This window comes from Branchiostoma lanceolatum, chromosome 3, assembly GCF_035083965.1.
Source record: "Branchiostoma lanceolatum isolate klBraLanc5 chromosome 3, klBraLanc5.hap2, whole genome shotgun sequence".
Lineage (NCBI taxonomy): Eukaryota > Metazoa > Chordata > Leptocardii > Amphioxiformes > Branchiostomatidae > Branchiostoma > Branchiostoma lanceolatum.
Window position 1 is genome coordinate 12,510,420 of NC_089724.1, and position 19,168 is coordinate 12,529,587.

Genomic DNA, 19,168 nt, shown 5'->3' on the forward strand with positions numbered 1-19,168 from the left:
CAATTCTAAGTGGGTCAGGGCGCATGTTTCACGGAAAGATTTTGAAATCTTTACCCTCTGAAATGCTATTTCCTGCATTTTGAGGGGCAACTTTGCCGGGAGACTTTGCTGGAAATCAGCCTACGCTTTACTAGTAATTCATAGATAACGTTTTACGTCGCATAAAGGTAACTGCCTAAGTTTCACGTAGAATCAAAGCGACCAATTACGCGTTATATACGGCCAATGTACTGATTACGAATCACGTTGATTTTGGGTGGATGATTACGGATTACGAAGTCTAAAACGGCCTGATTACGCCTTACGAAAAAGGGCATGCAGGCCCTCTGGTAGAGGCTATCGCACTGCCACGGGGGGTGCACCGTTACAAGTTTTAAATCAGGAATATTTGGTCCAATTGCAAAGTTCCCTAACAAACTTGAAGTCCCCGCCCCACCGCTATAGCGGACGTTGGCCAACTGAAACCTCCAACCAACCCCGACCCGCCAGGTGCACCCGGTAACCCTGTCCCCGCACCGCCGGGTGCTCCTCCCGGCGGTGCCGTTGTCCCCGTCCGCCCGGTACCGTACGCCTTTGTCCCCGCATCGCCGGGTACCCTTGTCCCCGCCCCGCCCCGCCCGCTGCGCCGCCCCGCCCGGTGGTGACGTCGCCATATCGCTGACAGCTCGATACCAGAGTTTCGTAACTTCTTAGAGAACTGACAAAAGGCTAAACCATAGATACAGCAACATTTCGATTACAAATGTACGATAGTAGCGTGATATCATATCAAAAAAAAAAAAAAAATAAATAAACTGACCACCAACTGCACCACGAAACAATACGGTATAACATTGGTTATAAACAATGTGTTCTGATTCAGTTATAAAGTGACGGAGCATATGTTTAGTATAGCTTAGATCTGATTTGCATATTCGGTACACTTACACGCTCCCGTAAACCTGGTGCGAGACCTTTTTGACACAGATTCGGCGCCGCGTTGGAACAATATATACATTCAGGAACAATAGGGGTTTTGGAAACACGTGTTTTTGTGAACAACATGTTTTCGGGTATGATAGGGGTTTTGGAAACACATGTTTATGAGAACAACATATGTTTTCAGAAATGATAGGGGTTTTGGGAACACATGTTTTAGCCAACAATATGCTTTCAGACATGTTTTTGGAAACAATATATGTTTGATTTTTAGATGTTGATCTAGAATATGTATTGTACTCAAAAAGATATTGATATAAAATGTGAATTGTTTTAAAAAGTATATATCATTCTCTCAAACATATATGTTTTGAAATCTTATCTATTTAAAATATATATATCATTCTCTCAAACATATATGTTTTAAAATCTTATCTATTTAAAATATATATATCATTCTCTCAAACATATATGTTTTAAAATCTTATCTATTTAAAATATATATATCATTCTCTCAAACATATGTGTTTTAGAATTACATCTATTTAAGATATATATATGATATTTTTGACACAGTTCCTGCTTCGTAGACTTCGCCCATGTCACCTTCACAAAGGGACTAAAATGGGTTCCGAAGGTTCCTGTGGCCCGGTCATTTACCAACGACCAACAACAGTCTGTGCTACTCGTTGGGGATACAAAAATATGATTGTGTAAGAGCAAAGAGTTAGTAGTATTTTTGGCTTCTGATTCTCTCGTGGTCTTAGCGTAGGTGTGGGTAGTGTAGTGAAGACCAGGAAACCAAGACCAGTGGTGAAGACCCATCATTGCTCAGGGGTGGTAGCCGTGGTACGGCCGGAGTCGGTGGGCGGCTGGTTCTGTGCTTCCTCTTCCAAGTCATCCCACACCATCCACATGGGCAGCAAGTACACCACGGCCCGCTTACGGTGCGCGGACTTGCGGCGCCACTTGAGCGCCACCCTCCGCACCAGGACCAGGTCCTCCGGCCGCATCTTCTGTGTGCTGAGCAGCCCGCAGCACGGGCACGCGTCCCGCCGGTACACCCTCCTGCCGCCGCAGAAACGCTCGTCAACCCACTGGGCCTGTGGGAAAAGGCATCGACATTTGTTACGTTAGCTTCAAACTTTTAATTGTGTTTCTATTTAACTCAAAGGTGAAGATGGAATTTTAGATTGAACCTTTGAATTTGACGTTCTAACTGTTTCCATGGTGAAGTTCACCCTCTATCCCGGGTATCCGTACACGTAGTCCGCAGAAATAGTACATATCTTGACGGACAACATTCTTCTCTAAAAGCCCATTCTTTGATATTTCTGGTGTCTGAGTGTCAATGTCACCTAGTCATAGCAATAGGGGATATAGATTTTACAGGCATCAACATTTCTTAGAATAAGATCTTACGGAAGAATACGCGTGTGTTTCTTTCTGTGTCTTTCGTAGTTCACGCTCCTCATATTTCGATTTGTTTGTTTGTTTGTTTGTTTGTTTGTTTGATTATTTATTTCTATCCCATACCCGGTAAACCACCTCATGGCGCAATACACCAAATTTGTACTGAAGAGTATAAGCTACATATCCGGACGGATTTATTTGATCCACTCACACCGGGAAGGACCCCTACTCCTTTCCTAAGTGTGGTGGGTTCTTTTGTGTGCTTGAGGTGTGGCTGTCCTCAAACACGGGACCTCCATTAACGGAAGCTAGGTACTCATTTTCACCTGAGTAAAGCTTAAGTGGCGAAATTAGTTCTTTCCCAAGGGCACAACGTCAACGGAGCATGTCAGAGGATTCGAACCCAGGACTTCTGGGTACTGGGCCAATCACCCTGCCATTACACCACGCCCCCCTCTCTCTCAGTAACTTACCGCCTCCTGGTTGAGTCTGAAGCAGTTGGACACCAGGGACAGTCCCAGGAGGATGTAGGGGAACACGACAAGCACGTACAGCTGTTTGGTGGGGACTATGTCACCAAATCCTGCAGAGGAAATAATGAGATGTGAACAACAGGTGTCACAAATGAGACAACTCCCGGTATCGCGATCGCCTACTTTCGTCTTACCCCAACAAATGCTTTGATTTTGCTCTACCTCTTACTTATAATACCCACTCCAGGAACTACAATGATTGTTATAACGTTATAGCAAAAACAATCATTCAAGAGATCGGTCCCTGTGACCGTTGCATGTAACGATTTAGTCGGGATACATGTAGCTCCTCATATCTTTTCATTTCGTGTATTCAAGCCATTGTCAAATGGCAGATATCAAAGCTGCTGATTTTCTTGGACAGGATTTGTGCTTTTATCCAGGTAGACCAATACCAAGGCACCCCCTTGTCGGACACCGTACTCGCTTAGTCAAGTTCACCCCTGTACGTGCGTATTTGATGTCCAGGTTTAGAAATAGCTCTCTAGAAAGGACAACAAAAGGACCGAGTAAAAACTTTTTAAAAAGGTGATTGTGGGGGACTTTACATATAATGTGACGATAAAAAGCAGAACAACTGGCCAAAGATTTGACCGAAAAAACTGTACCGACATTTTCACGTGTTTTAAAACTTATTTTATAACATAAACACGCAAGTGGCTACAAAACACACCTATGGTGCTGGCGGTAATGTACGTGAAGTACAGGCTGTCGATGAACGTCCAGTCCTCCCAGAAGCACAGTACACCAGCGCCGACTAGCAGGTAGATGACCAATAGCAGCACGATCACCCACACTGGAACTCTGAAAAGATTTGTTGCGCATGATTGGTCAACAGTCGATGATATGGCACGCCCCTATTGCTGTCTACTGCTGACGGACATGAAACTTTCAGATGAACAATTGTTCTGAACTATGAAGGACATATTACTAGGGAAATTAAAGATGCCAAAGTGACTCGTGGATTGTTTAGAAGGAATACTAGTATTCAGCACTAAACGAGATCAAAAGTTACAGTTGGGTCCATTTCAAGCTGACTTTTATCATTTCTCTCAAAAAAAAGTGACCCTGATCCTGATGAATTGTAACTATATTGTCGTTTACTCCAGCGCTAACTTTTCCCGTTTGTTTTGATGAATGCGTTCTTTCCTGAGTCTCTGTGCGCGTTAATTGTAGATTAACTGTACATACAAATGAAGACCACACATCCACATATCTTTGGCGAACGGAACTCACTGACAAATCTCACCTTCGTGCTTTATCGTCGGGAAGCTCAGGACGCACGACTGAGTTGATCTTCCCGGCCAGAAAGTGCAGCAGGCGGCCGAGAAGACGGTTGATGTCGGCCAGCCACGCCAGCATCAGCGGCATGCCGAACAGTGCGTAGAACATCAGGAAGACGCGCCCTCCGGTCGTCTGGGGCGTGACGTGGCCGTAACCTGCAGCCGGGGCCACGATAAAGAGAGACTTGCCTGATTATAAATCCATCTCCAGTACTGAGAAAGTCGTTTTTCTTATGCGTTTTGACCATACGATATTTAAAAAAAAATCTCAACCTATATTTTCAACATCACAAAGAGACGAGAAGAAGCCCAACCTATGTATCAGAGTAGCTTTAGAACCAATGGTTTGGATTAGTATTAGAAGTTCTGTCAGTGTCATTATATGTAGTTTACTACGACTTTTGTATCTGTATGTCTGTACTTCAGTCCGACAGGGCATTGATGTACAATAAAGGTTATCGATTTAAATCGCGCTTAAAGCTGCCCGACCAACTTCGGCCCACCCCGGAAGGGTCATATTATAACGTTAGCCACAGGGTAGTGAACAGTGTCAAACAGCGTTCTCCTATATGTTACCAAGGCATTCCTTTTGAGCTTCTTCGTGTTGGCTTCCTCGACGTGTTCAATATGTGAACTACTATGTGTGGCCACGACACCAACCAACCCTGGCGTTTGCTGGGACTGTTTCAATGGCAGCGTTTTTTCTCTCTCACTATTCATGAGTAAATTGCTTATCTAGCTCTGTTGCGATTGCGCTTTGAATGAAGGACCTAAAAGCTTATCGTTATAGAGACTTCTTGTCTACGCTCTACAGGTGGAAATATCCACCACAGAACGCGTCCTACCGTTCTTCATTTTTTTTATTGATTGGACTTAAATTTCCCAGACCGTTGTGGCTCCAGTAATGTGCGTGCATGGCTGACATTTTACCAGGGGTTGATAAAGGTCATGTGGTAGACAAATCATAGCTCTGACGTGCGATTTCAGCACACAAACATTGTTGTCACGTATGTGATTGACAACTACCTGCGATCAGAACAGACAGCACGATTTGGAAAAAAAAACATTACAGTTACATACAATTTGAAAATAGCTGCGAATAGAACAGACATACTCATATCAGACTCGCGACTGAAAAATACGTGCCACGGACCAGAACATACACCTGTGATTGAAAAATACAATTGTTGGCTGCACGAGAAGGGGGATTGATACATTCTAATATTCCATACAAAAAAGCTGACATGAAAGTGACAGTTATCATTTCACTTTTTAAGACAGAAAAGGATTAAAGCCTCCAGGCCTTGTCATCCCAGAACACGTTCAACTTAAGTGCTGTAAAAGCTGGAAGGCCTACCGATTGTGGTGACCACGCTAGCCGCAAAGAACACGGCCCGGGAAGGGTCCGACAGGTAGGCCGGGGACGAGCCGTTGGTTCCCCAGACAAACTCTTGTCGTGCCCGAAAAACCATCTCCTCGTGTCTCGTCATTTCCATGTCCGCGATTTTTGTCCAATTCTCAAAACTTGTGGTATTGTTCGCCGCGGCCCATAACTTGTCCAGGACAAGATGGCGGCTGGCTGGCAGGTCTGGATGCCGCGCCTTTTGCTGTTGTGGGTACAAGAAAACTATATCAACAAAAATATCCAACAGAAAGATCACCTCATTGTTTTGTACCGTAACGGACAGTACATGATAAACATTCCACCAAGTCCACTAATTGCCGTGTTCTGATAAACGTATTAATGTTAGCTGCTGAGTAAACACAATGGTAACGTCGTTTTCCATCCTTTCCGACGTATTTATTCTATCATTTATGGTTTCAACAATTCATTTATTATTTTACATAGTCGGTCAACAAAGAAAATCATTGTTTGCAGCATATTATAAACTAGACCTACCCACATACCAAATATACTCACAATCCATCCAGACCTCATTTCCAGACCTCATTGCCGACCACAAATAGTCAGGAACATAAACAGACACACACAGAGACACACCCAAAACAATGCCTACATTTTTCATGGAGGTACTAAGACTAGCTAATGACACTCTTTTGACCAAATGTACATGTAACTGTATCTTGATATTTCCTAAGTATATTGTACTGATGAAGTTCACCCTCACCCCTTCACATTCCAATGTGCAGAAGACCCAGGCACCGAACCCGAGATAGGCGACGTTGAGGAGGACTATTTTCAGGTGAGGCCAGACGGTTAAGGCTGCGTCCCGCACACTGCATCTTCTACAACAGGCCGCCGGGTTACATCCCACTCCGCCCGATCCTTTCTCATCTGTCTCTCCGGTACCATTCTGAACCTCTTCCCCGACTCCGTCCGCGTTTTTGAATGGAAGAACGCGAAGTTGTCTGGATGTCGTATCTCGTCGGACCAAATCCTCGCGGGATGGTCTGCGGAGATCACTGGAACCGACACCGCTCTTAACTCTCCCCCCGTACATTTCAACTAGAACGCTTGACCATGGATGCGTAAGGATAACAGAAATGGGCTGCCACCTGAATGGTCATCAAGGCTGTATTCTCCACTTGGAAACCAAAATCGTAGTCAGAAGTATCGATTCCGTCTGCAGTGAGCGAACGTCGGTGGTCAACGACATTGATTGAATTAATTCTCTAACCTCTGGAATTTTGTACGATTGCTGCTAGAATAAACCGATGGTCAAGGCGTAAGAAAATACTTCATGGCAGTGACGGCGCTTTCCTTGTCTGCGTCCCGTCGTTGTGCTGATTACATTCTGAAGCTCGTGCAGTTCTCCCCTGTTTGGGAGGCAATTAGAATCCACACAAAGCGTGTCGTCAGCCGTATCGAAGTGCTGTCACGCTACATCAGGTTAGGCGACTATACATTTTACAGACCATCAACCCTATTAATGATTGTTCAGTACTAATAACGCAGAGATCCGTATGTAGTAGACGGTATAACCGCCTTTCTGCGTAACACACCAGCTTCGCAGGCACGCGGTGCCCAAGCAGCTGGTTATATTACACTGAACGACCTGCCACACTGGCACACATAACCTTTGCACGGCGGCAAGCTTGTTTAAAGCTATCTATTGAGGATGCCTATCAAACCTGGAAAATTGTGCAGTCCACTCGGTTGTTATGACGTTAAATAACATCTATATTTGCGTTCATTTCTTTATTGCCAACCTAAAACCAAGGACATTATATCCTTGTTACAACTATCCCCCTGTTTATGGATATGAAGTACATTTAGGGAACTTCCTTTGTGTGAAATCTAGTTTTATTAAAACTGCTCCGCTGGTTTAAACTGATGGCTGTTATCATTGTTATGATAAATGTAGGCGATGTAACGTTACGTCATAATGGCTCAAGGACATAATCTGCCACATCGTCTTATAGAAAGGGTCAAAGAAAAAGATGCAATTTGTCCGTCTTTCCCAAGTTAGTCAGATACAGGTTGTCAAATGTCCGTGATGCGTCATCGCAGTGAATTGGATTAAAAACTTAGATTGTAGAGATGGCGTTCTTGTCTAAATCATGGCTGCTAACAACACCACACAGCCTTAGAATGCATTCATCTTTTTATAGACATGTATGATTAATGAGACCATTTGAAGTTCGTTGCCTTTGTAGGGATAGATGTATTAGTAGCAACCGTCGAAAGCACTACGTGATTTAATGACACAAAGCAGGCCGAAGTAAACTGTATATAGCGAAAGTAATTGTAGTAGGTATCGGTGCTGCATGGCCAATGTTACTTTTTCGAAAAGGTAAACAAATTCGAATTGACATATTGCGAGGTTTAAATGGAAACAAACACAAACTCCCTGATTTTCTACGTTTAATTGCGTCAATCATCCAGGGAAATACTCATGTATAACATGTATGTATGGACATATGTATACTAGTTATTTGACATCGTCATGAACAAAAACTGGCTCGAGATGCAATTGATTTTAAAACTGTGAGACGCAAACAAATAAACAAGCGACAATGACATGTACAGAACAAATGCAGCCTTGTTTTATACATATAACATCTTTAGTCTAATACACGGAAATGTGGTTAACTATCACTCAGAGTCTCAGACTATAAAACAGGAACTTATATGTATCATGACTATTGACTGATAAACAACAGAACCTGGCGCTGAAAACCTGCTATCGCCAGTGACTCGTCATTTCTAATATTTGGATTACTTGAGGAATAATGATAACCCCAGGTCTCATGTATGAAATACACAGTAGCAGCGACAAATGAAAATAGAACAAGAACCATCCAGCTTATGGGGCCGTGGACATTGCGATGCTCAAGACGTGTTGTGAAGCTATAATTACTGGCGTTGCTTCAATCCTGCGGTGCGTGTGGATCGCTGATGTCGTCCCACACCACCGTGACCGGTAGGAGCTGTGCGCGCGTCCGTCTCTGTCTGACGGCCGACTCCCGGCACCGGCGCCGCCACCTCAGGGCCAGCCGTCTGACCATCACGATGTCCTCAGGCCGGAGAGCCTTGGCGTTGGTCAGCCCGCAGCAAGGACACGGCTTCCCGACCATCACTCGTGCCCACTGTGCAAAGTTTGCACTGAGCCACATTATCTGTAAGAGTTCACACAACGTTATCAACATTGTGCTCCCTCTACAGAGGTGGAGCATTAACGAAAGTAACTCAAGCTTAAGTAACACACAAAAAGGGCACCTCACTATGACAATAAAGTTGACGTTCCGAAATCAATGAATTGAACACCTCTTTCGCACGCATTCATGATTCATGATGTCCTTAATTTCGTCATGTCTGGGGCTCTTCACTATATTGTGTTTGCAACTGAATGAATACAGAGGGCGATGTTGGTAGCCGGGTACTCGCAGGGTGGCGCTCAGGGAGCCAGAAGCCTTTTTTCATGATAGCTGGACTATTAACTTAAGCTTACAGAATATGACCACACCTGTCTCCAACAAATATACCCATACCCTCTCTGCTGGTGCCCTCAACCACTTGAGGTTTAAGCATAGTCTCCTTTGCAGGCCTTCTAGGCGTTTATTATTTGGAGGAGGCGCTGATTCGCAATTTTCAGTATATCGGGGTCAGGTTGTTTTGCTGGACAGATTGTTTTTGCCGCCAGCAGAGGCGCCGCCCAGAAGGCTTGCAGAGGAGGCTACACCCATGCAGCCCACCGTCTGTCCCGTGAGCCCGTTCAGCATGGAGGCCAGCGCCAGCCCGACCATCAAGTGCGGCAGCGCCAGGACCACGTTCAGCTGGTTGGACGGCACAAAATCTCCAAATCCTGAAACGTCAACAATCTTCCTCTAAGTTTCCCATGCCACTCATGCGGAAGTGGCACTTCGGACGAATATTTCCTAAATCAGCAACGATCATATATAGAACGACTCCTAAAAGGCAGACAAACAATGTAGCATGTGTCTACTCTAGTCTAAATGCTGACTCTAAAGTCTAACTTGGGGTTTACCTCTTTTTCTGACACAGCGGAAGACGAAGGATCCCACTTTTTCTTTAACGTGTGGGTTCTGTCACAGGTAAAACAAGTATTTGTCTGTCTTTTCATGTTATTTGCAATTAACCCACAGGCACGAACTTGCAATAGACTCATTATTACCTTTCTCCACTGAACTGCACGTGTACAGGGCACGTGCATATGCACCTACCTATTGAAGTGACTGTAATGTATGAGTAGTAAATGCTGTCAAGTAAGTCCCAATTTTCAAAGGCGGATAACCCGGCGGCATCCAGGAGAAGGAAAGCCGCCAGGAGGAAGATGGTGACCCAGGATGGCACGCTAGCAAGAAGGAAAAAGAACACATACCTGTCAATCTATTTTTTCAATCTATCTGTGAGAGATATGATGTCAAAAAGGTTTTTAAGAAATATTTCTATTACGCTGAAATTGCAGTCTACGCATGTGACCCAAACAATTAACACACAAAGTTAACCTGAACCACATCTGAGTGAAAACCATCGCATCGTGTTTGTCTACCACAAGGACGTTTTCTCCGTCAGTAGATGCTAGATCGACACATAACGTTATAGACATCTTGGGAGGTTCACCTGTCGACTTCCGACTCCTTCTTGGAACGACACCGTGACATTTTCCCGACGAGGTACCGCAGAAGGCTGTCCAGCTTAGCTCCTACGTCACTCACCCACGTCATCATCAGCGGGATGCCGAACATGGCGTAGAAGATCAGGAACACCCGTCCCCCGGGGGTCCTGGGCGTGGAGTGGCCGTACCCTGCAACAAGGAGAAAAGTAGGGATGGATCACAAATGATGTTGGGACTTAGCTAAAACGAAAATGTTTCACACAGTAAGTACAACAAATGTGTATGTATAAGTCTTAGGATTCAACCCATTTCTTTACTTATTGATTGATCGAAGGGAAGGGCAAATTTAAAAAAAGACCTATCGAAACCCTGCTATTGTCAATTAATTCTGGCAAAACAATGTGAATCAGCAGCCCCCCCCCCCAAAAAAAAAAAAAACACACACACACCATGTTAAAGGCTGCACGTGGCCAGATCGGTTTAGGATGATGGTCTTTTCGCCAAAATTCATCATTGATATTTCCGTGGGTGCCAGTCTGATTTTTTTTTCTCCCCCTTTCTTGGGCAAAAATCAGTTAAGGATGTTATCAATCCTTACCAATAGTTGTGACGACCACAAACGCTAAGAAGAAGGCCCTGGCTGGTTCTGCGAGGTACCGACTGTTGGTGGTGTTCGTCCCGTACACCATGGCCAGCCTGGCGTTCAACACGATGTCCTGGTGTCTCAAGAACTCCACAGAAACCGCTTTCTCCCACTCCTCAAAATCGGAACTGTTAGATGCGTTCATACCGAGGGCATCAAGGAGAACCTGTCGGTGCGCACGGTAACTGACGTCCGCCTGGGAAACAGGACTCAGCCGATTATGAACGGGAAAATGTTTTCGAAAGAAAACTAAAGAACAAAGCTGGCATGAAAATGAAAAATATTTTGAAACCAATAAAAGAACCAATAACAGTTGCAGTGGAAAAGGAAATATTGCACAAGAGTTTGACGCATACGTATCTTAGTACACTTGATGGCGACTAGGCAAAGGTGGTATGAAAGGAAACTAAATATGAAGATGAAAATGAAAATGAAAATGAAGATTATATTTTGCAGGTGCATGTTGCGTGGTGTTGTATATATGTGGCAGAATGAAAAGAAATCCTACAATTATAATGTCTAAGAGGGAGCCATTTGCAAGGAATGTACACGTAAAAAGTTATTGATATTCACTTATGTGGATTCAATGTAGTCCATCATAACCCAAATGATAACATTCTTATAGAATGTATGGGTCTCATTCAAGAGTCTATAATTATAGTCCTTTCTCCACTTCCAATTTCATTTTGTAAACGTTCTTATGTAGTGAGGTCCCCATCCCACAATTCCAGATATTGCCACGTTTGATTAATCCTGTTAAAGGTTCATGAACCGAAAATGTCAAATGATGCAAACAATTCACTTTGCCACTGCAAATGCAAATGCGAATTCTGAATCCGAAAGGCGTGTGTTGACACAGTTTTTTGATGATAAGCTTGAAAAGCAGCCTCAGTTGCTATAATAATCAGAAGAAAAACAATTTCCAGGGTATACGGACGTCACTGACATGTCTGTAATGCATTATATTGATGACTTGTATTGTGCGGAATATCGATACAACAGGTGGCGCTGCAGACAATAGCTACTGGCCAGTTCCCAAGGGAATAGAGGAAGTCTACTAATGCATGGTGCCCTGACAACTAGGCACCTGTGGTTCATGTGTTATGATACAATGTGTACCTTCATAAAGGAGAATAACAAAGGAGGGCAGGAGGGATGTATGATATTGATGGTAGAAAATCATTTGCTCGACAAAATTGACAGAACAGAAACATCTGCACGAAGCAATTGTCTCTAGTCTACCCATCCCACCTGTTTCGCTGATATAGTCAAAGTGCGATACAACTTACAAATAAAGTTTTGACAGGTTGCAGTTCAAAATGTAAGAACCACAGGGAAATATTATTGTGGCATGTAAGACATGACAAAGATAATTTCACACTGTGGTCTGCCAATATCAGCGCCATGATTCTCATCAATTATTGAATTTTCAATATGACAAAGATAGAGAATATTGAATGCTGTTTTTGTTAGTACATGTACTAAAGAAGGGGACTGGAAACAGAGCAAACATATCAATGACTAATAATGTTTATGAACAAATAAAGCAATAAGTTGTTCAAAGACGAAAGTCAACTTACCGGAGGAACTTCCAAGGCTGCAAACATCATGGCACCAAATCCTAGATATCCTATGTTAATGAGCGTCCACTTCACATGTGACCAGACGACTCGGACGTTTCTCTTCGTCCAACTTATGTTCTTTCTCGTCCTCATCACCCGAGTCCTCCTTTCGTCTGGCTGAATGACAGACTCACTGTCCTTTTTCCGATCTACAGCCGGTAGAGTGGGGTCATGGCCGCCATCATTGTTCGACGGTGTGCTCCGTTTGTCACGAATAGCGGGACGATTAAGTTGTCCTCCTCGCGAGCGGTCAACCTGTTGTACTTCTAGAGTCGTCATGTCTCATCTGGCACACTTGTTCCATTCGTTGTAAGATTACATACCGCGACGTCACCGGCAGATTAAAGATACAGTCTACCCACTAGCTAACATTCGTCCCAACATCCAGCAGAAACGTTGGGACTTACTGCACCGCGTGGCCTGGTCCGACCGGCAGACAGGGTGAAATAGTCGGCCGGATGTCAAGGAGTCGTTTCATTCCTGTCTGATGAAGTGTGACCAATTGTTGACAATGACAACATCAACTCATAATCCATGCACTACCCAGCCGAACAATGGAAAACACAAACTCATTTTTGGAGTCAACGGGCTGCCACGGTTGACTGCATTGCCATTGCGCAATGTATCACTCGCGGTGAGTGCGGGTTTTCATTAATTGCGAGAAAATTATAACCGTTACAGCATCACGCGTACGATACAAAATTTCATGAAAGCCTCCTTCAAATCCTTGATGAAACAAAACACGCAGAGGCACTATGTGCTGGTAAATGCATAATGACTTCCACCCTGTCTTTTTCAAATACGAACGTTGGGGTTTTAGGATATTCTTACTTTACCCAGGCTGATCACATTTTTGCCACGCAACCATTGTATTGGCTTTTTGTCGTTTTCGTCCGACCTGCAGCTCGCCAGGGGGCGCTTCACGCAAGGCCTCACGCAAGGCCTTGCACCATGCTGCCATGCTATAGATAGTTGGTAAATGGCTATATTACATCTTTGATACAAAATTACACAAAGGAACTGATTTGTTACGAAAATGAACCAAATGTGACCAACTAAATGGTACCGTGCGCTGAGATTTGAACTTTGAATATCTTTAAAATTCCAGGGCGTGAGCGATGTCTCATTAGCTCAAGTTGGTAGTATGGCGATCAATTCGTAATTTAGCGAACAGGAGGTCCCCTTTTCTCCCCTTTTCTTTCCTTCTTTTTATATAAGGAGGAGATCTATTATTTTTGCTGGTGTGTTCTTGATCTTTTTTTCTTTTTCTTTTGCATGATTTATTCAGGAACTTGTATTTCCCTTACGATAAATGCTACAGATGTCATATTTGATTTGTAGGTACCTTTAGAAAAGGTGAATACACCTGCATATAAATCATGCTAATGCATGATATATGCAAAAACGTGTAATTCTATCATGGTAAATGCTACGGATCTCATTTTTAAGTGTAGGTACCTTTAAGAAAGGTGAGTACGCCTGGCTATAAATTATGCTAATGAGGACCTAATTTACATAATTCATCAGAAACTTGTGTTAACTTACGGTAAATACAACGGATGTAATGTTTGATGTATAGGTACTGTATACGTAGGGGGTAAGGAAGTCTATACAAGTCATTACACGTGCAACCACCATTTACGATGATCCTCACTTTTATCAAATGGTTGCGTGGCCAGCCTATTTTAAAAGCTTTCTTGTTAGCAATTTGTCGCATTATATCGAATTGAATGGTTAGATGGGGGTGGAGGGTGGCTGAAGAATGCACTACCAGTATCTCGTAAGGAATTCGAAGAAAGAAGAGACAAGAAGACGAATTGAAAAAAGAAAGATAACTTGTAATCACTGGCATTTTCTTCATGGTTTGTCTCTTCTGTGTGTGTGTGGGGGGGTAGTCAGCTGAGTAACGGAAGATTATACTAGCGGTGGACAATTTATTTTTGGTCAAAACAAGACGACTCGAGGAACATGGCGACACCGTGTCTCCTTCCCATGCAGTTTGCGGCTGGTGAGATAACTGATGAACATAGATTATACAATGGCTTGTTCTCTACCATCTCCTAGTTTTACTGTAATTCACAGACATGCGACATAAAAGGGTCAGCGTTCTAAGAGAACACTGACAATTCATGTGAGGTCATCTGGGTTTTATTACCATTATGGGTTATTTTCTATCACTGACGCATACTTTGTTGTCAAAATGGGCGTTAGTTTCATGACATGCACATGTCAAGAACGACGATTGCTTCACATCATTACACGTGAAATAATCTATTCTCACAACAACGAAGGAGGTCAGAATATTTTGACCTCGCAGAAAAGATAGGCATTGCTCGATTAGGCGTATGGAAGGTTGAATATTAAATACAGTTCCGTTCAAAACATATATTTTCTATGTATTAGGAAAGATCTACGTACATACAATCATCAAAAACTACAAGTTACCGCTTCAAGGGCCAACCAGAAAGTTTTAAAATGGCGCAATGCTGACGTTTCAGAAAACATTCTCGTGCATCTACGTGCATATGCGTGCATCGTCACAATGTCGTTATGATCGCGGTGAAGCCTGTAATTACGTTAATGGTATTCACCCGTAGTGACACTAGGGTAAACAGAGGTAGACATGGACATTTGGTTCTGACAATGTCATCTCTGTTTAGTCCCCAGGACACAAACAGAACGAATTACATGTGTGTAAGTGCTCTTAAGTTCTCACAAACGATTGCGAAAGGCGGTAAATTTTGACCTTAAGGATCTATCCCGTTGTTTGATATACATGTACTGCTAGAGTCACAAATGCTCACTTCGCTACAACGTATACGTAGCCTCCTGTGCAGGCTTCCTATAACGGCGGCATATATATATTGGGGGGGGGGGTCTCTAATGCCGGCAAGGGAGTTGTGTAGCCGAGGGAGTTGTGTAGCCGAGGGGCGCGTCGTTATGTAGATGGCATTAGAGACCCCCCCCCCCCCCAATATATATGCCGCCGTTATAGGAAGCCTGCACAGGAGGCTAGCTACAACGCAGCTAACACACATCATCAGATGCTCAGTGAGCCTTACGGCGCGGTCACATTCGTAGTAGGCCGTTGTACGATTTTTGTGCCGAGTAATTTTCGAGCAGGCTGTGTCAGAACCAACTACCGACAAGGATCTGAGACAACCTTTCCAGTCACAAGGCAGCTGAATTTTGAAGAACACATGCATGCATGGCTATCCTAAGAATGGCCTCAGTTTGCGACAGCGCGACAACCTCACGACGGATGTGACAGGGCCTTTAGCAACAAGGACGCCAAACCTCCAGAGGGCGCACCTGTTGCTTGATGCTTCTTCATTTCCTAAAGAAATTATTATATCGTCTTGATAGAGCATGAAGGATCGTAGACATTTCACGATGATGTGAATGTCCAGACCGTCGGTCGGCTAGGGTATTAGTATTGGGACATGCCTCTGCAAGCGGCCGTGTCGTGGTGGCCCCAGTTCCAACTTGTTTGCACGAGGCAGGCTTTGTTCGGGATTTGGTCGTCTTTCCTTTGCCTCACCTCCCATAGTTCCATAGACTCCAGTGGACGGGTTTGCATTAGACGACACACTACTGGTCAGAGGTGTAACACTCGGTAGCTTGACGCCAGGATGTTGGGAGGATGTTACCATTAAGCCGTGATTGCTGTCCTTGTGCCCCAGCGTTTCTTTCATATTCACTTGATGGGGCACGTGCTGCTGACAAATAAATATTTTAGAAAAATGTAATTATAAACAATGTACAACTATATATATCGTATAAGATGGTGATGACGATGGCAGCATTGAAGATAACAAATAAAACTAATTTAAATATAACGATATTAAAAGTAGCGATGGTGGGCTATGTTAGGATAGAATGCATGTTGTCAAGGTGCCCACTCTCTTCACATAGAAACTGTAACGTTGGGTAACATAAATTCGCGGGGTACTTAAATTCGGGATTTTTCGAAAACGGGGTATTTAGGGATATGTGCTGGATGCAACATCAGTAATACCGCTAGAAATGCAAACTTGACAGACTAACGTATTCAGAACACTGTCTGAAAAGCTTCGATAACCATGCATTAGAAGTTGGCTACGTCAAAAACTCTCCGTCCCTCATTGTCACAGTCTGAGGGCTTCGTGGGAGAATTATACTGCATAGTTGTTCGCTGGTTTATAAGACAAATGTCACATCCGCTTCCTGCTCAACACAATTATTTACAATACAACTTATTAGAATATCTTTTGCTAACCTACAACTGGACTCTAAGTGTGATTAATCATCAGAACGCCTCTCTGTTGCTACAACCAATGGCTACGGCACTACGGTGAATTTTCCCGCCACCATATTCGTTACCCAGAATCCTGCTATTCGGCAGACGACAAATGTTTGCGAGGAACACTTTTTTGTCTAAATGTTGTGTGTGATAGTGGACTGATGGCGATATTTTCCTCAAAGTTTGCTCTTAGCACAAGCGGAAACACATGGACATAGTATTTTACCATTTCTACGGCATCCAGCTAACGCCCCGATGAATAATGTACAAATTTCCATGACGGTGGGGGTTGACTTTGAGTGACGTTCTACCGACTCAACACACGGGTTGTTCCCGGAGGCCTGATGTGTGCGGTACGGCCGTTTTTTCGTGTATTTTTTTTACTTGGACACGTCTATATCCATAGCACTCTCCTCAAGCCAAGGATGGAACGAATAGCTGCTGTATAAAATCTAATTAGCGGTAAGATATTCAAGACGAATCTTCTCTCCCGAATTAATGTTCACCCCTGTCCGACAACACCGTCATTGTGCGTGCGGCGGACTGTAGTTTCAAGTTGAAATATTATGGTGTCAGCACGACTAGAGCCAAAATCTACCATATATATGATTAGTACAAAGATAGTACATGATACTGACAGAATAATAGAAAAAAAGGATGGTTTATTGTTCTGCTAGACTGATTTCAGTCAACCATTATCGGAAAAATCCCGAATTTATGTTACTCAACGTTACAATAATTAATGTAATCAACTCGTCATCATGACATACTCACCATGACTCGAGACCCCTGTCCCTGGGTGTTCGGATACGCCAGGACAATCAGTAATGACACGACTAGACAGACGGCCAAAACGATCCAGATCTTGGTCGCCTGTTTCTTGCAGAATTTACGGGCTGTGAACAAAGATCAGCCCGTAGTTTATGTCTGTTTCATTTTTTCCTTCTACTGCCAGGTAGGCTCAAGTTGGGAAGACACCATGATATCTTCGTCTAAGTGGTTAATATAAGAAAACAGTATGGATTTATATTGTTGTTGAGTTGCATAGATTGCCTTTTTTTCTCCACCTTGTTTGGCGATTATGCTTTCGATACTCCTTGTTTTTAGTCTACATGGATTGAGTAGTCGTTCTTGATATAACGCTGATAACCTACCTCTGGATAAAGCCGAGCGACTTCTCGGGGCGAGGACGACTGGTGGTATGGTGCCGAAGGGAACTCCGTGCGTGGTTAGGATCGGGACAGAGAAGGGGAACTGCTGTCCAAAGTGTGCACCCGGAAGAGTCCAGAAGTGTGAACTGTCCGTGTCGCCTTGCTCAGGTATTGGCAGGGAACACACCACAGGGCTGTTGACATGTTGCCACCGAGGTAGCGAAGGCAAGGTGGTTCCTCGGACGAATGCCTCGCCACAAGCCGAAAACACCCCTGCTACAGTCCCCGTAGCTCTGCCATGGAGGTGGCTGCTAATGGGGCCCGGTATTGTACCTGTCGTTCGAGCGGGACTTCTGCCACACTGATCAAGCAAGTCAGAATCATTGATTGTATGGTAGGTATGAATACTTGCCGATTGCGAAAACGATGTTCGTTGGCCACCCCAGTCAGTCCCAGGCGGCCCTCCTGCAGAAACATCGACTCTCGGTGTGCAGGACTCCATATTCTCAAGTACTCGTACATTTAGCGTGCCCTGCTTTATAATATTTCCAATCTTAGCGAGAGGAAAGACATCGCTTCAATGCAACGACATACCAATACCTTATCATCAGTGGTAGCAGCAGCGGTATAGCGCAAAGGAGTGGACCTGTTTATGCAAAATATCGCTCGCCTACAGTAATTCGTCTCAGGCGTTTCGCCGCATTGACGTCATATCTGCACCACCTAACGTAAGGTGACCAGTTAACGTCCAATTTATTCAAAACGTATTTATCTTAAAACCGCGCGGACAGAGCCAAATTTCAAACCCATGGGCAGAAATATCAGCTCTTCTAAAAAGAAAATGCATGGTCTGTAAGTTTTTCTCCGCCTGTTTAACGCCCTGCGAGCATGTATTTATACTGAGGTATATGATGAAGAATTGTGCTAAGGTAACCCATTATCGTCCACTTCTGAATATTTTCCCTTCTAGCACTATGCTTGAAAAACATAGACCAGAAAAAAATGCACAGTAACTGTCCAAAGTAGTCTGCAGACAAATGATAGTAAAATCTAGCCTCTACCAGGTTCCGCGGGATGGCTGGAAAAATAGTAGAAATTGGCCGTAATAGAGTGAATAGTGTGCCAAGGGAGTTAGCTACGGAGAGAGGACAGTCTGCCATCGATGGCAGACTGTCCTCTCTCCGTTTTCCAGCCATCCCGCGGAGCCTGGTAGAAGCTAAGTAAAATCACTATGTCTGTCCGGCCACTTGCTTAACGCGATGGAAAAAAACAATGTTTATCT

At 43.9% G+C, this 19,168-nt stretch overlaps 2 protein-coding genes across 2 annotated transcripts; both read right to left on the reverse strand.

The window, feature by feature from the left end:
* Positions 1-1,513: 1,513 nt before the first annotated feature.
* LOC136430342 (potassium channel subfamily K member 15-like) lies at positions 1,514-7,292 on the reverse strand. Its single transcript, XM_066420863.1, has 6 exons — positions 6,277-7,292; positions 5,505-5,754; positions 4,114-4,303; positions 3,538-3,668; positions 2,805-2,914; positions 1,514-2,021 (listed from the first exon to the last, which is right to left on the reverse strand). Exons 1-6 carry the CDS (start codon positions 6,607-6,609, stop codon positions 1,743-1,745), a joined length of 1,293 nt encoding a protein of 430 aa, XP_066276960.1. The 5' UTR covers positions 6,610-7,292; the 3' UTR covers positions 1,514-1,742.
* A 466-nt stretch (positions 7,293-7,758) lies between these two features.
* On the reverse strand, positions 7,759-13,023 carry LOC136429283 (TWiK family of potassium channels protein 7-like). Its single transcript, XM_066419144.1, has 6 exons — positions 12,412-13,023; positions 10,787-11,027; positions 10,194-10,377; positions 9,794-9,924; positions 9,305-9,414; positions 7,759-8,728 (listed from the first exon to the last, which is right to left on the reverse strand). Exons 1-6 carry the CDS (start codon positions 12,730-12,732, stop codon positions 8,480-8,482), a joined length of 1,236 nt encoding a protein of 411 aa, XP_066275241.1. The 5' UTR covers positions 12,733-13,023; the 3' UTR covers positions 7,759-8,479.
* Between the last annotated feature and the right edge of the window lie 6,145 nt (positions 13,024-19,168).

What these genes read in the sequence shown, in the direction of transcription:
- LOC136430342 (XM_066420863.1), bottom strand. Translation starts at nt 6,609, where the DNA reads ATGTACGGGGGGAGAGTTAAGAGCGGTGTCGGTTCCAGTGATCTCCGC. An exon ending in CATTACCGCCAGCACCATAG is followed by an intron (nt 2,915 to 3,537) that starts GTGTGTTTTGTA and finishes TTTCCTCTGCAG; the next exon opens with GATTTGGTGACATAGTCCCC. An exon ending in TCAGACTCAACCAGGAGGCG is followed by an intron (nt 2,022 to 2,804) that starts GTAAGTTACTGA and finishes CTTTTCCCACAG; the next exon opens with GCCCAGTGGGTTGACGAGCG.
- LOC136429283 (XM_066419144.1), bottom strand. Translation starts at nt 12,732, where the DNA reads ATGACGACTCTAGAAGTACAACAGGTTGACCGCTCGCGAGGAGGACAA. An exon ending in TGTGGTCGTCACAACTATTG is followed by an intron (nt 10,378 to 10,786) that starts GTAAGGATTGAT and finishes TCCTTGTTGCAG; the next exon opens with GGTACGGCCACTCCACGCCC. An exon ending in CATTACAGTCACTTCAATAG is followed by an intron (nt 9,415 to 9,793) that starts GTAGGTGCATAT and finishes TTGACGTTTCAG; the next exon opens with GATTTGGAGATTTTGTGCCG.